This window comes from Pristiophorus japonicus, chromosome 15, assembly GCF_044704955.1.
Source record: "Pristiophorus japonicus isolate sPriJap1 chromosome 15, sPriJap1.hap1, whole genome shotgun sequence".
Taxonomy (NCBI): domain Eukaryota; kingdom Metazoa; phylum Chordata; class Chondrichthyes; family Pristiophoridae; genus Pristiophorus; species Pristiophorus japonicus.
The window spans coordinates 111923341-111939896 of NC_091991.1; the positions used below are offsets into that span (position 1 = coordinate 111923341).

Sequence of the window (16556 nt, forward strand, 5' to 3'; positions counted from 1 at the left end):
CCCCTCCTCTCTCTCTCTCCCCCCTTCTTTCTCCCTCCCCCCCTCTCTCTCTCTCCCCCTTATCTCTCTCTCTCCCCCCTTCTCTCTCTCTCTTTCCCCCCCTTCTCTCTCTCTCTCTCCCCCCCTTCTCTCTCTCTCTTCCCCCCTTCTCTCTCTCTCTCTTCCCCCTCTCTCTCTCTCTCTCTCTTCTCCTCTCCTCTCTCTCTCCCTCTCTTCTCTCCTCTCCCTCTTCCTCTCTCTCCCCCCTTCTCTCTCTCTTCCCCCCTTCTCTCTCTCTCTCTCTCTTCCCCCCTTCTCTCTCTCTCTCTCTCTTCCCCCCTTCTCTCTCTCTCTCTCTCTTCCCCCCTTCTCTCTCTCTCTCTCTTCCCCCCTTCTCTCTCTCTCACTCTTCCCCCCTTCTCTCTCTCTCTCTCTTCCCCCCTTCTCTCTCTCTCTCTCTTCCCCCCTTCTCTCTCTCTCTCTTCCCCCCTTCTCTCTCTCTCTTCCCCCCTTCTCTCTCTCTCTCTCTCTTCCCCCCTTCTCTCTCTCTCTCTCTTCCCCCTTCTCTCTCTCTCTCTTCCCCCCTTCTCTCTCTCTCTCTCTCTCCCCCTCCCCCCCCCTCTCTCCCTCTTCTCTCTCTCCCCCTCCCGCTCAGCGGCACGAACGGCTGCAGAATTCTCCCTGGCTGAAGCACTTTCACACAGGTAGGAAGATGGTTTATTTAATCTTTTCTTGGCTTATAAATGTTTATTCAGGTTGGATTTATTTGTAAAATATTTGTAGAAGTATAAATAAGGATTTATTGTCGATTTTAAGAGTTCCCTTCCACCTCATTCTGGACGCCTAATTTGTAACCTGCGCCTGATTTTTAAATGTGTAGAACAGGTTTTTTCAGTTCTACAAAAATCTTCTCTGGCTCCATTCTACTTTAGTTTGGAGTACATTTTCACTGTGGAAACTTTCAAATCAGGCGTCAGTGGCCGAACACGACCCCTTTTGAAGAAAAAATTCTGTTCTAAACTAGAACTGTTCTCCCTGACTAGAACTGCAGAAAAAAAAATGTGGAGAATTGCGATTTCTAAAATAGTCCGTTCTCCACCAGTTGCTCCTAAAAATCAGGCGCAAATCATGTGGAAACTTGGGCCCTGTAAGTCAGAGACAAAATGTGTAACTGATAATCTGAATTGTGTACATGCAACCAATGAGGAAAATTCGCACGATTGTGATTGGACCCACAGTGTCCATCATAAGTAATGAAAAGTTATGCAATGCAGGATTTCAACTGCACACAGCCAATGCAGTGGGCAGACACCAATCGGGAGCACACAGGTCCAGCGAGCTACCCAATGCTGTAGCCTGCGTCCCGGGGACCAGAGTCATGCACCATGGAGTGTGGCCACAAGCAGCCAACACACACAAGCTGCAGAGCAAGCAGCCTCAGCAGGACAACAGCACCGGTATCGATACCATGCTCCTGGTCGGCTCCACCTCTCAGGCACCCGATGGCACCAACTGCCATGAGCCTGAAGGAGCAGACTGTGCCAAGGCGCAGTCCCCAGACCCCATCACCACCAAGGCCATACCCGTAAATGAAGGGTCACCCGCCACAGTTCCCCCAAAGGGGACCGGCACCAGCCAAGATCCCAAACCAAACAACGCCCAGGCCAGCGAATCAGCAGTTCCCTGTGCACTGCTAGGCGACAGCTCCTCAGGAAGCAGCAACGACCCAGGGCGCAAAGAAAGGACAGGGAGGTCACAGGCATCTGTGAACTGGCCCGACCCTAGGGACCACGGCAACAGCCCCAAGAGCAGGCAACTCGAGCCAACCGGGTTCCCACTGCCAGCACCGGGCACTGAGCCACCAGACTGCAGGGACACAATCCAGCAACCCTGGAACTAGCTTGTCCTCACGCACTGGTCACTACATCGATAAGGTATCTCACCAGTCTAACGTACTTGTTTCACAACGGAACCACAAATGTAATGCGAACCTGTTTTCCTGAACTTGAATGTACATGAATGCTAGGAGCCTCCGCCATAATCGATATGGGGGGGTGGGGGTGGAGAATGGAGTGGTCAGGGACACACACAAACAGCAACCACCAGCACGCTACTGCACCAACCACTCACCCAAGATTGAAACAACCTGCCAAGGGTCAACCAGACAGAGCCCACATAGAGCTAAGCCGAGAGCACTGTCAATGCAGAGGCAATTTGCACTGAAGGCTCAGGGGAGAGTGATGTCATGTATCCTACATGGCTACTGTTGGTACTATCACAAGGTGTGCCACCAGAGGGCACAGCAGTGGGAGACTTGTAGGTTACCTGTACAGGTGTGCCTGGCCATCAGGTGTGATCCTCACTCTGGAGTTAACTAATAAAGGACTAAGGTCACTACAGTTCAAGTACAACACACTGCCTCGTGGAGTCATTACTGGAGCATCTAAGGACACAACAGTGCTCCCATTGTGTGTCTCCAGATTCAGTTTAGAAAATATGGTCACCCTAATCTAACGTGACTATCTGCTCTCTGGCCACAGAAACTGCTGACTAATAATGTATTTCCCAATTTAATGGCTTCAAATTCAAATGTCAGCTGCCCTGGCTTCATTGTTCCTCCCTCCCCTCGCCCCACCCTTGGTGGCCATGCCTTCAACTGTCTCGGTCTCGTGCTCTGGTATTCTCTCCCTAAACTCCATCTCTCTGGCTTTATGATGTCATCAGAGCCCAACTTGCCCATTTAAAGATGGACCCGGCCGGCTTCAGGCAGGTGTCCTTGGTGCCTGTAATTTCAAAAAGACTTGCATTTATACAAGATTTGGATTTATATAGTGCCTTTCATGACCACCGGACTTTTGAAGTGTTGCCACAGTTGCAATGTAGGAAACGTGGCAGCCAATTTGAGCACAGCAAGCTCCCATAAACATCAATGTGATAATGACCAGGTAATTTGTTTTTGTCATGTTGATTGAGGGATAAATATTGTCCAAGGCACCGGGGATAACTCCACTGTTCTTCTTCGAAATAGTGCCGTGGGATCTTTTATGTCCATTTGAGAGATGTTTAATGTCTCGTCCGACAGACGGCACCTCCGACAGAACTCCCTCAGTATTGCCACTGAAGTGGCAGCCTAGGTTTATGTACTCAAGTCCCTGGAGTCAGAGGCGAGAGTGCTGCCCACTGAGCCACAGCTATCATCCCATTTAAAAATGCAGTTGGCCAGATCGGATGGGAATGGAGTGGGTAGGTCTAACACTTCATTTTAACTCCTGTCCCTGTCCAGTTTTAGTCATGCGGGCAGGGGTGGGGGTAAAATTCTCCCCTATAATGTCATCTTTATTTTTGAGGTAACCTAACATCTTTGGTACTTTCGTTTACGAAAGAATAAAGATACTTAAATAATTCAATGAAGTCAAGAGATTCAAAAACATAAAAAGAATTTATTCTTGCCAAGCACATTCACATAAAAATTGTGTAAATCTTCTCCCTTCTGAGATAAGTGCCTACCGACTCGTACTGTACTGCAGTCATTGTACAATCCCTACTGGAGCCAAGCTAAGATCGTGATGACATTTAACGTTAAAGAGACAACATATTTCACGGAAAATGTTTATTAAACCGTAGTTTTTTTGTTGATTGCACGAGAGAGAAAAGTGACTTGTCATCTCCATCTGCCAGTGGCCCAGAGCTGCATTTCAATCAGTTGTGCGTTTGCAGTTGGGCAAACACAGTGCCTCATTTCTTTATTGTAAAAGACCGTTTTTTCCATGGTCCAGTAAAGTCTGCAGGCTTTCTTGGGATATGGTACCTTACAGTTACACATTGCATGGTACTTGCCCCTATGCAGTCAGGATCATACAGAGATGAATACATCGTCTTCACACTATGTATTCAGAGTTGTCAGGGTCTTTTATTGTAGGTTGTAGGTTGAGGGTGTAGCTGAGAGCAGGGTTTGGATGAGTAGGTTGAGGGTGTAGCTGTGAGCAGGGTTTGGATGAGTAGGTTGAGGGTGTAGCTGTGAGCAGGGTTTGGATGAGTAGGTTGAGGATGTAGCTGTGAGCAGGGTTTGGATGAGTAGGTTGAGGGTGTAGCTGTGAGCAGGGTTTGGATGGTTTTGGGCTACTTGGGCAGGGCAGGAGACGCCCTGAAACAATGGCCCCGAGAGCTCTTCAACTACTGAAGGAAGGATTGGCACCTCAGTGCCTTGCACAACCTGTGTGTCACTTGCTGGAGCTGGCAAAAGTTGCCTTGCCCACATTTGCTGTATTGCAGTAGGATGCACCTTCCTGGTGCTGGATGGAGATCTTCAGGCGAGTTGTTAGACTGAAGCTTTCTTTGCCTGCCTGCTGATATTAAGAGCCCACGGCACCATTGGAAAAACAGCAAGAAAGTGCTCCCAATGCCTTGGCCAACATTCCCCTCTCAACCAACAGCACCAACATGGTCATTCATTGTGAGACACTGGTCCCACAAAATGGCTGCATACGTAACAGTCATTGCACCTTAAAGCCATTCATTATCTGGAGCGCGTTGAGATGCTTTGATGCATTGAGATGCTATAGATTTGTAAGTATTAGCAGACATGGGGTCTGAGGGGACAGGAAGGCCCATCATGGGCCTGGTAACCTCTTTGCTCTGTGTCCAGAGGCACTGGAGGCAACTATAAACCAGTGACACGATGCTGCGATTCAGTCAGGCGTGTCACTGTGTTGTGCGTTTGTCGGCAAGTTCAGTTTCGGCAAATATGTTTTGTCAACAACAGTGCCTCTTTTACTTGTAACTGTCCTGCACTCATTCTCCCCCACCTCCATGCTTTGTAAATATAACTCAAGTATCCAAGTATGCTGTACTGCCATCTCCTTTTGGTGAAGGACAATGCAGTGGAATAGCTGCATGGAGCTGCTTTTCTTAAACCCATAACCACAAAAAGGCAGAATTACATGCAATCAATCATTATAATAAAATCCCACATTTTCTGCAAATAATCCTAGTATAATCTCAAAAAATATATAAAAACTGCTATTAAACTCAGCCAGGTGGCTGCAGTAACAGTACCACAGGCAGCCGATGCAGATTAACACAGGTCATTCACAAAGGGCATTCACGCAATGATAAAAATACGGAAGAAGAACTCCCAAGCATTCTGGCACAGACACTAAAGGAAGACATTTGACATTTAGTAAACAATAACCATCGCTTTTTTTTTTAAATGACTGAGTGGGCTGTGTGTAGGTCGAAGGCTCACTCCTCCATCAGCGCCCAAGCTTCCTCGGCCTGCTGGTAATACTGGTTGGCCAGTCTGCCTTTCATGTCCGCCATCGCTGCGTCTGCTGCTTCTGTGAAGAGGTCTCCTGTACACAGCAGCACACAAAGCACAAGGTGAAACGGTGAAATATTCACTTACAGCCACTTCTCCTCCCCCACCCCGATTCAATTCACCGCGTATTCCCCTGATTGGAACTTCAGCTGTTGAGGACAGGTCGGAATCAGCTGCCATGCCCCCCATGGACCATATACAGTAGACACCTGAAGTTGCTGGAGAAATACCACCAACGATGTCTCCGCAAGATCCTGCAAATCCCCTGGGAGGACAGACGCACCAACGTTAGCGTCCTCATCCAGGCCAACATCCCCAGCATTGAAGCACTGACCACACTCGATCAGCTCCGTGGGACAGGCCACATTGTTCACATGCCTGACACGAGACTCCCAAAGCAAGCGCTCTACTCGGAACTCCTTCACGGTAAACGAGCCAAAGGTGGGCAGCGGAAACGTTACAAGGACTCCCTCAAAGCCTCCCTGATAAAGTGCAACATCCCCACTGACACCTGGGAGTCCCTGGCCAAAGACCACCCTAAATGGAGGAAGTGCATCTGGGAGGGCGCTGAGCACCTCGAGTCTCATCGTCGAGTGCATGCAGAAACCAAGCACAGGCAGCGGAAGGAGCGTGCGGCAAACCTGTCCCACCCACCCTTTCCTTCAACCACTGTCTGTCCCACCTGTGACAGGGACTGTGGTTCTCATATTGGACTGTTCAGCCACCTGAAAACTCACTTTTAGAGTGGAAGCAAGTCTTCCTCGATTCCGAGGGACTGCCTGTGATGATGATGATCTTGGAAAAGAAAGGTCACTGAGGTGTGAGACAAACGAACAGGTTAACGCCTGTGAAACCTCGCCCCCAGCAACACTGTGTGTGTTGGAGAGAGAAAGAGTCGGGCTGTGGGGGACGGGAAGTCACTGAACAACTAAGTGATTATCTACACGAACATTTTCGTGTTCTTCTTGCCCTTTTCTGCACATGCGTACGCTCGGACGTGCCCCTTTCTGCACATGCGTACGGTAGGACCTGCCCTTTCCTGCGCATGCGTATGTTCGGACCCGTCCCTTTCTGCACATGCGCACACTCAGACCTGCTCCTTTCTGCGCATGCGTACATTCGGACCCACCCGTTTCTGCTATGCATATGGTTGGACCCGCCCCTTTCTGCGCATGCGTACATTCGGACCCACCCGTTTCTGCTATGCATATGGTTGGACCCGTCCCTTTCTACGCATGCGTACATTCGGACCCACCCGTTTCTGCTATGCTTACGGTTGGACCCGCCCCTTTCTGCGCATGCGTACAGTCGGACTCTACCCTTTCTGCGCATGCGTACGTTCGGACCGTCCCCTTTCTGCGCCTGCGCGCCTACACAGAAATCCGGCCGCATATGTGCAGTATTCTACAGTGCAGGGCAGCGTGGCCCACACTTTGTTCAGCTCCATGGATCAGGATCCTAGAGAAGCTTGGATCAAAAGGGGGGAGAGAGAGAGAGAGAGAGAGAGAGAGAGAGAGAAGAGAGAGAGAGAGAGAGAGAGAGAGCGCATGTGGTGGTGGGGGGGGAAACGACGGTGGGGGGGCGTGGGAGACTCAGTGCGAGAGACGGGGCGAGCGGGGGGAGACGGGGCGAGCGGGGGGAGACGGGGCGAGCGGGGGGAGACGGGGCGAGCGGGGGGAGACGGGGCGAGCGAGAGAGGGAGAGAGAGGGGGGGGGGACGGAGGGGGGGAAGACGGGGGGGGTAGAGACGGAAAGGGGGGGAGAAGGGGCAAGCGGGGGGAAGACAGGGCATGCGGGGCGAGACGCGGCGAGCAAGGGGGGAGACAGAGCAAGCGAGCATGGGGTAGGGAGACGGAGAGCGGGGGGGGGGGAGGGAACAGAGTGAGCTGGGGGAGGTGGGGGGGAGAGACGGGGAGAGAGGGGGCGGGAGACGGGGAGAGGGGGGGGGGGGAGAGGGGGCGGGAGGCGGGGAGAGAGGGGGCGGGAGGCGGGGAGAGAGGGGGCGGGAGACGGGGAGAGAGGGGGCGGGAGACGGGGAGAGAGGGGGCGGGAGACGGGGCGAGAGGGGGCGGGAGACGGGGGGGAGAGGGGGCGGGAGACGGGGGGAGAGGGGGCGGGAGACGGGGGGAGAGGGGGCGGGAGACGGGGGGAGAGGGGGCGGGAGACGGGGGGGGAGAGAGGGGGAGACGGGGAGAGAGAGGATATTGTCAAATACATATTAGCCAGCACAAAATCCCAATGAGCCCCACATGTAACAACAATTTACATTTATATAGCATCTTTAACGTAGTAAAGTGCCAAAGATGCTTCACTGGAGCGTTATCAAATAACATTTTACACTGAACTACATAAGTAGTTATTAAGTGAGCACAACCTTAAAAACATAAGAAATAGGAGCAGGATAGGCCATACGGCCCCTCGAGCCTGCTCCGCCATTCAATAAGATCATGGCTGATCTGATCTTGGCCTCAACTCCACTTTCCTGCCTGTTCCCCATAATCCTCGACTCCCTTTGGTCAAAGAGGTAGGTTTTAAGGAGCACCTTAAAGGAGGAGAGAGAGGTGGAGATGTTTAGGGAGGGAGTTCCAGAACTTAGGGCTCAAGCAACTGAAGGCAGGGCTGCCGATGGTGAAGCGATTAAAATCGGGGCTGCACAAGTGGCCAGAATTGGAGGGGTTTTTGGAGGGTTGTAGGGCTGGAGGAGGCCTGTAATCTAAGTTTAAGAGAAAGATTACAGAAAAAGCAGTCAGACAGACATGGACCTCTGATTTTATGACTGATGTTGCTCATCATTCATTAAAACAAACCGGGTGTCAGCCAGTGGCCAATATTAGATTCTTTCCTGCTATTTGGTAAATGTGGATATATTTATTCTACCTGCTTTCTGTGGGTCTGGCTCCACACCAAACCCTCCTATCATGTGGATCTCTGCCTCTCGAGCAAGAAGGCAATACTTAGGTTCGTCCCCTGTGCCATCGTACTCTCCGCCTTCATCATAATCGGTCATATTCAGAGCAGCGTTGTACCAGTGTAAAGCTCCTTTCCAGTCTCGGGTCCTGCAATGCCAATGGGGAAAAGCCATTACATTTACACATGGATATGGAGGCTGTGATGACCAAACGGACCCTAGAGTGCCCCCTGCCCCCCAACCAGAGCACTGCCCAGTGTAGTGCTGACCTAAAGGCCAGGAAGTTCCTTGGCCTCACAGAATGTTACAGCACAGAAGGAGGCCATCCAGCCCATGGGCTGACTCTGAAAGAGCTGTCCAACTTGGTCCCAGTCCCCAGCTCTTTCCCCCATAACCTTGCAAATGAGTCCTCTGCAAATACATGTCCAATTGCTTTCTGAAAGTTCCTATGGAGCCTGATTCCACCACCCTTTCAGATAATGTGTTCCATATCTCAACATCCCTCTGTGTGAAAAATATTCTCCTAGTTTCCCTGCTCGTTCTTTTGTTAATTATTTTTAATTTGTGACCTCTGGTTGCTGACCCACTTGCCACAGGAAACAGTTTCTCCCTGCTCGCTCTATCAAAGCCCCTTGTGATTTTGAATATCTCTACTAAATCTCCCCTTAACCTGCTCTGCTCCAAGGAGAACAATCTCAGCTTCTCCAAGGCTTGATGCCCAATCTGTGCCGAGTATTTAAATTCTTTCATGGCCTCGCCCTATCTCGGTAACCTTTTCCAGCTCTACAAACCTCCGAGAGCTCTGCGCTTCTCCCTCTGGCCTCATGAATCTCCCACCTCCATCGTTCCACCATTGGCGGCCGTGCCTTCTGTTGCCTGGGCCCCAAGCGCTGGAACTCCCTCCCTAAACCACTCCGCCTCTCTTTCCTCCTTTAAGACGCTCCTTAAAACCGACCGCATCAGCCGTCACTTCTTCTTATGTCAAATTTATTTGTGTTGTCCTATAACACTTCTGTGGACGTCCTTGGGACGTTTTACGACGTTATAGGCGCTATATAAATACAAGTTATTGTCCAACACAAGGGCAGAGAATTTTCTTGGAGTTGTCCTCGCTCCATTGCTCAAACAACACCGATTGTGCGATGGTAACCCTGGTTACACACAGATACAGCGTTCCCATCACACTTCCGGTGACGTTACAGCGATGGAGCCAGAGCAGCTCCAAGGAGATTCCCGGGCCAGGTGTGTGATGTGAAGAATGTTCAACAGCCCTTCCTGACTACAACACTCTATGTAATGACTTCATCAGCATTCTGGTTCTTTCCTGCATTGTAACTGACAGATTGAACAATTCTCGCTTTGAAGAGAGGCGTTTGATCAGGTCTATATCCTGTAACACTGCCAAACGAACAGGACGCCTCCCTCTCACAGCTCTGCACTCAGATTGTGTTTCTTGCTTTACTATTGGCTGCAGTCCATCAGTTACTGTCCTGCACTCTGATTTATTTCCCCCCCTCCCCCTAACCTACTTTACTGCTGGGGTATGGCTTCACAGGCACTGCACCCGCTCAGGTACCCCATTCAAGAGATGTTTTCAAATGCAAGTCCAGATAATGAGCGCTGGCAGACTATTCAACCATGGAAGGCATCATGGCGATCCTGTCCTCAGTGATCACATGGCCACATTTTCGAGCAAATTTCTATACCTAATTTAAATATGTTATACATAAACAGAGCACATGAATATTAATTAAATGCCAATACTAATATCTTCCCGATGAGACTCCTTCAATATAAGGAGCAAAGTAACAGGACTCATTAAGTCATAAAAACATTCTCTGGGTTAGCAATCTCTCTGCACCCATTAAAAGATAAGAGCCTTTCTGCAAAAAGCCGATGGCAACGATGTCAGCATTGAAGGCTGGAGAAAGCGAGGCTGCACCTGTCGGGACTGAGATTTACGGTGGTATCAAAGGCTCGAGCTGCGAGGATCATGGACGGACGATCTCCTGCCTCTGCACCCATCAGCAAGTATTCAAAGCCACTCTTCCGGTTCTGATCAGTATCCTGTTCATAGTTAAGGCAAAATTATGCATTTAATTTAATTGTTGGTCTATACTTAATTGACATAGAATTACATCCGAGTCTACAGCACAGAAACAGGCCATTCGGCCCAATTGGTCTATGCCGTTGTTTATAGAACATAAGAATTAAGAGCAGGAGTCGGCTATTTGGCCCTTCGAGCCTGCTCCGCCATTCAATAAGATCATGTCTGATCTGATTTTGGCCTCAACTCCACTTCCCTGCCCGCTCCCCTTAACCCTCGACTTCCTTATCATTCAAAAATCTGTCTATCTCCGCCTTAAATATATTCCTCCTCATGAAGAAATTCCTCCTCATTTCAGTTTTAAATGGGCGACCCCGTATTCTGAAACTATGCCCCCTAGTTCTAGATTCCCCCACGAGGGGAAACACCCTCTCTGCATCTACCCTGTCATCTATTCCACACGAGCCTCCTCCCACCCCTGTTCATCTCACCCTATCAGCATATCCTTCTATCCCTTTCTCCCTCATGTGTTTATCCAGTTTTCCCTTAAATGCATCGATACTATTCGCCTCAACCACTCCCTGTGGTAGCGAGTTCCACATTCTCACCACTCTCTGGGTAAAGAAGTTTCTCCTGAATTGCCTATTGGATTTATTAGTGATGATCTTACATTTATGGCCCCTAGTCTCCCCTACAAGTGGAAACATCTTCTCCACCTTAGTATAGAGTCAGTGACCTCAGGAGGGGAGGGGAAGGGTTGGGAGAAAGGAACTTTACCAGTCACAGCCAATCACCACAAAAAAAACAGCACGGAAGGAAATAGTTTCTGAGGTAGAAAAAAGATGGCTAGTAGCAATTAACATCTTGTGTAAATATGCTTTTTTTTAAAAAAAAAACAATGCATGTTGCCAGAGGGAAAAGTTCCATTTCTGCGTTCCGGTGGACTACACTGCTTACCCGGTATCGTGTTGTTGATAGACTAAGCAGACATACCTCCACAGTGATGTCGGTCAGGATGTGGTGAGGCAACTGCAGGTAGATGAGACCCAGGGCGACGATCGCTTCCAGTTCTCCACAGAGCGCAGCGTGTTCGAGATGGAAGATTGCAGAATCCCGATCCCACTCTTGCAGCTTATCGCAGAAGCGGCCAGCCTCGTGATAACGGACCATAGCCAAGTGTACCTGCCCAGGCAATGCAATTAGTTATCCTGCGATTTAGTGAGACAGAGGGTAAGCAGAGGAAAACGGGGTGCGTGGGGAGAAATCGGGGCAGTGGGATTAGTTTTGGGTTGTTCCAGCAAAGAGCTGTCACAGACACGATGGGCCAAATGGCCTCCTTCTGTGCTGTAAACTTCGACAACTGTCCCATACACACAAGCTAAAACAATTACAATTAAATATGAGGAAGGAAGGAAGGTCAACTAACTCAAGATGAACTACAGTTCCTCACCTCTCAAAGACGGAAGTCAGAAAGCCAGCAGAAAAATGCAGTAATTATGATGCGGCTTTTTAAGTGACCACTTTAGGGAAAGTCTCACAAATTTAAAAAAGAAACAAAATACTTGTCTAGGTGACCCTGAATAAGCATGCCATGTATTTGTTAAAGGAGCTGCCAATTAGAATTCTGCCCCAAGACAGGGATTTAACAGTAATATTTTTGTTTTATTCGGAAAGCCCACATGAATAGTCGAGGCCCAAAGTGCAGGACTAAAAAGTGTAGGTGCGTTGGGGCAAATGGAGGTTGTAGTGACTGGGTGATCACAATCTAACCCTGTACATTGTAGCAGGAAGAGAATACCGAAGAGGTAGACCACACCCCCTTTCACAACCCTCCGGTCAGACACAGAGATAGAGACGGTAGTTAGTCTATCACACTTTACCTTCTCCAATACATTACTATGGAAATGGAGCAAAGTTCAGGGGTGAGAGTGCAAAAGCCACCTCATCCAGCCCTGCAGCAAGGCAGCAAGTACAGTACCGTCTAATTTCTGGGAGACACGTGCACGTAACTGAGGGTGAACTGTGCTCTTCCCACCCTCCCCAAGCTCCTTGTACCCAACGCTGTTGATGTCCAGACCTTCTGTTGATGGTCTGGACTTGGTCTCCAGAGAACCTGTATTTTAAAGTTGATGTTCTCTTCATTACTGGCACAACAGTTTGGTAACATGAGGCAGTGGCAAGATTAAAGTACCATATACCATACTGAACTGTGCAAAGTACACATCTGTGATAACTCACTCTCTGGGCCAGAGGATTCCCGTCGGTTTAGAATTACCTTGCCCAGTATGGACTTCCCTATTTTCTTTTCCTGCTTGATGGCATTAAGTCGCTCCACCTCGACAGCCACACACGAGGGCCGGTGCATGTGCGCCCTGGACGTGTGATAATGGTTCCATTTGTCTTCATTGTGTTGATCCTGAACGACAGAGAGTCACATGGTACATAAATGCGCTGGCTTTGAATCTCTGTCAGCAAAGTTTGTCACTCTGCACACTGCAGACCTACATACAGTGACGCATTCACTCATCAGGTTTGGGAAACAGATTGCTTGCTTTACCAATTGCATGTTGTGCACTGCAGACCTTTGTTGAAATTACATGTGCAAACACAATCACAGAGTAAAATCATTGATATTGCAATTGTACAAGCGAACAATGCTATTTCTAAGACATTCCATTAACCACCTGCTTGAACAGACTCTTGAGTATATTTAGCAAGAAAAGCTCTGTTACCAGGCTGTAATATACAGGTGTAACTTCAGGGAATTATTCGGACTGTAATTGCTCCCACCAATGTTTCCTCTCCCTCTCCTGAAGACACCAGCCGTGGCTGTGACACAGTTCCACGAATAACAGCAGCTCTCTGGTAACTTCACGTGTGAGGGCGGAAGTGGTCACTTGAGAAAAGACAATCCCGTCCTGACCTGGCATCTGTTCACAAGCACCGAGTGTGGCTGATTAACCCCCTCCCTGGCCCGAGAGGGAAACAGTTCGAGCACCTCTTACGGTTACCCCAGCTGAGAGGATCTGATCTGATCTTGGCTTCAACTCCACTCCCTATAACCCTTGACTCCCTTATCATTAAAAAATCTGTCTATCTCCACCTTAAATATATTCAATGACCCAGCCTCCACAGTTCTTTGGGGTAGAGAATTCCAAAGATTCACAACCGTCAGAGAAGAAATTCCTTCTCATTTCTGTTTTAAATGGGAGACCCCTTATTCTGAAACTATGCCCCCTAGTTCTAGATTCCCTCACGAGGGGAAACATCCTCTCTGCATCTACCCCTCAGAATCTTATACGTTTCAGTAAGATCACCTCTCATTCTTCTAAATTCCAATAAATATAGGCCCAACCTTTTTTCATAAGCCAACCCCTTCATCCCAGGAATCAACCTTGTGAAGCTTCTCTGAACTGGCCTCTATGGTTTACTAGTACAGCTGGTGGTGCCTATACCCACTGGGCAAACAGAGGAAGCATACTGCATTACATCAATATACATCATGCAGTAGCAAAACGCACACAAACACAATAAATGGCAAGGGTCAAGCTATCATGCATGATCACCGGTTGAGTCCTATGACCGTGTCTGATGATGATTAAGGGTTGGCACACATTGGGGCTTGCACTTCCCTGATTAAGAACAATAAGGTAAGAAACCAGGGGTTAAAAAATAAAACAAATAGAAAACTTGTAACAAAAGTATACATATCAGTAAGTGTGCACTGGAAGAGAACTGAAAGTCCAGAAAGAAATTGATGAACAAACCCCTCTGCTTGCACACCACTCTACGTACCCTTCGAATACTGTCTTCATCAGATTCGCAATATCGTCGCATATTTGAATTCATCTGAACAGAATTGTAAAACAAGAGGACATTAGAGAATGCAATGAGTGGATGCTATTAAGTATATTTGGTTGCAGCTAAAACTTACTGAGTATTAACCACACAAGGGGCCCAAGTTTCGGGCCGTGCCTAGAACGGCGCAGCCCCGACCTGGACACCCGTTTTTCGCGCCACAAAGTGCGCCTAAAAAAAACTTCCAGATTCTCCGGCTCCCTGCTGGTCCTCTGGCCCTCGGCGCGACGCAGCACGAGCAGTTGGGGGCGGAGCTAGGTCCCTGCGCTGAAAACAGGGCCGGGACATCTGCACATGCGCGCTACAGTGGGCGCGCATGTGCAGTAGCTTCAGGTGCCCAAAAATGTTTGCCGCAGCCCCTAGCCCTGGCCGAATGGCCTCACTGGGGCTGCATGAATAAGGCTCCTCCCACGCCCAGCTCCTGCTTCCTCCCGACCTGACTCGACTCCAGCTTCCCCCGCCCCCGGACCCGACCCTACTCCCCTTCCCCTCCGACCCGTGCACCCAACCGCGCCCCCCCCCGGACCGGCCCCGACCCGACCCGATCCGACCCGCGCTCCCGACCCCGGACCCGACGCCACCTACCTGTAAATCTGGTGCTGGGGACGGGCCCTGCCCGAAGTCTTGGGCCCGGCCGTCGGGCCCGGCCCGTTCAGCCTCCCCCACCCTTCTCCTTCCCCCCCCTCCATTCAGCCTCCCCCCCCTCCTTCTCCCCCCCTTCCCCTTCTCCCCCCTCTTTGCCTCCCTCCCCTCCCCCTGCCCCCCTCTCTCCCTCCCCTCACTGTCAGAAACACAGACACTGACAGACAGAGAATAAGAGACACACACACACACAGACAGAGAGATAGAGACACTGACAGAGACACACTGTGGGGGGGCATCCCAGCACACTGTTGGAGGGCTCCCGGTGCTGCAGTCGGTAAGTAGAAAATGTTTTATTTATTGATTTTTTTAACAAAAAATTATTTCTTATTAATTTTTTTTGATTGATTTATTGGTTGATTTATTGATGTTTTTATCATTTATTATTGATGATGGCTCTTTATTTGTAAAACTGAAGTGTTTAATGTTTGTAAACTTCCCTTTAAACCCCCCCCCCCCCCATTCCCTACGCCTGATTTGTAACCTACGCCTGATTTTCTAAAGTGTAGACAAGGTTTTTTCGAGCGTACAAAAATCATCACTTACTCCATTCTAAGTTAGTTTGGAGTAAGTTTTCACTGCCGAAACTTTGAAAACAGGCGTAAGTGGCCGGACACGCCCCCTTTTGAAAAAAAATTCTGTTCCAAAGTGAAACTGTTCTAACTGACTAGAACTGGAGCAAACTAAATGCCGAGAATTTTAATTTCTAAGATACTCCGTTCTACACCAGTTGCTCCAAAAAATCAGGAGCAACTGAGGCCGAAACTTGGGCCGAAGGTGAGTACTTACATTTGCTAAACTAAAATATGCAGGTCAGCATTTTTTAAACTTTGTCTACGCAAGACAAGCTTGCTTTAAAAGGGGTTATAAATTAAAACAATGTGCTTCACTTGAGTGCTGTTCTTCAGTAGTTTATATAATGATGCAGAACTGATAAACCGATAGGTTCCTGCATTTGGAACACGAAGAGGCCATTCAGCCCCTCGAGACTGTTCCACCATTTAATTTTATCTGTCCCTTAACTCCGCCTACGCATCTTAGTTCCCTAACCCTTACTACCCCTTGCCTCAAAAATTTATCAATCTCAGTTTTGACAATTTCAATTGACCCCGCAGCCTCAACAGCATCTTTGGGAGTGAGTTCCAGATTTCCGCTATGTGATGATGCTACTGTGATTCTCTTGACTTTGCAGTTTTGAAATCCCATAGCACAATCATCACGGGGAGGGATGAGGGGGGGGCGGGGAGATTTGTTAAAGATCTATTGTTGAAACAGCAGTCTGTGTGGATGTAGAAGGGATTACATAAGAGTCTATCGCACAGAAACAGGCCATTCAGCCCAACTGGTCTATACTGGCGTTTATGCTCCACACTAGCCTCCTCCCACCCCATCAGTATATCCTTCTATTCATTTCTTCTTTTATACATCCACGCTATTCGTCTCAACTCCTCCCTGTGGTAGTGCATTTCACATTCTCACCACTCTCTGGGTGAAGGAGTTCTTCCTGAGTTCCCTATTGGATTTATTAATGACTATCTGATATTTATGACCTCTAGTTTTGGACAACCCCACAAGTGTAAACATTTTCTCTACGTCTACTCCATCAAACCCCTTTCATATATGGGCTGGATTTTCGGCTTGGTTGCACCACAGTTTGCGCCCCAGAGTGGCGGTAAATGGTGGATCTAGGCGCAATGCCGGGCGTCCAGCTTTTGCCGCCCGGCTGGCAAATTCGGCTCATGCTTTGCGGAGGCGCAAAAATGACTGCCCCGCGGTCTAGGTTCACTGAGATCATTGTCACGCAC

At 49.1% G+C, this 16556-nt stretch overlaps 1 protein-coding gene across 8 annotated transcripts in view; it reads right to left on the bottom strand.

The window, feature by feature from the left end:
- Positions 1–3399: 3399 nt before the first annotated feature.
- eef2k (eukaryotic elongation factor 2 kinase) overlaps positions 3400–16556 on the bottom strand; it is a 99697-nt gene continuing 86540 nt past the window's right edge. For 7 of the 8 annotated variants that reach the window (XM_070900791.1, XM_070900796.1, XM_070900790.1 and 4 more), the window contains 7 exons: positions 14047–14100; positions 13818–13883; positions 12527–12667; positions 11245–11433; positions 10147–10271; positions 8174–8352; positions 3400–5330 (listed from right to left, as the gene is read on the bottom strand). In XM_070900791.1, coding sequence (XP_070756892.1) covers positions 5221–5330; positions 8174–8352; positions 10147–10271; positions 11245–11433; positions 12527–12667; positions 13818–13883; positions 14047–14100 — 864 coding nt within the window. In that variant the 3' untranslated portion in view covers positions 3400–5220. The remainder of the gene's footprint in view (positions 5331–8173; positions 8353–10146; positions 10272–11244; positions 11434–12526; positions 12668–13817; positions 13884–14046; positions 14101–16556) is intronic. The other variant, XM_070900797.1, reaches the window with a different exon arrangement.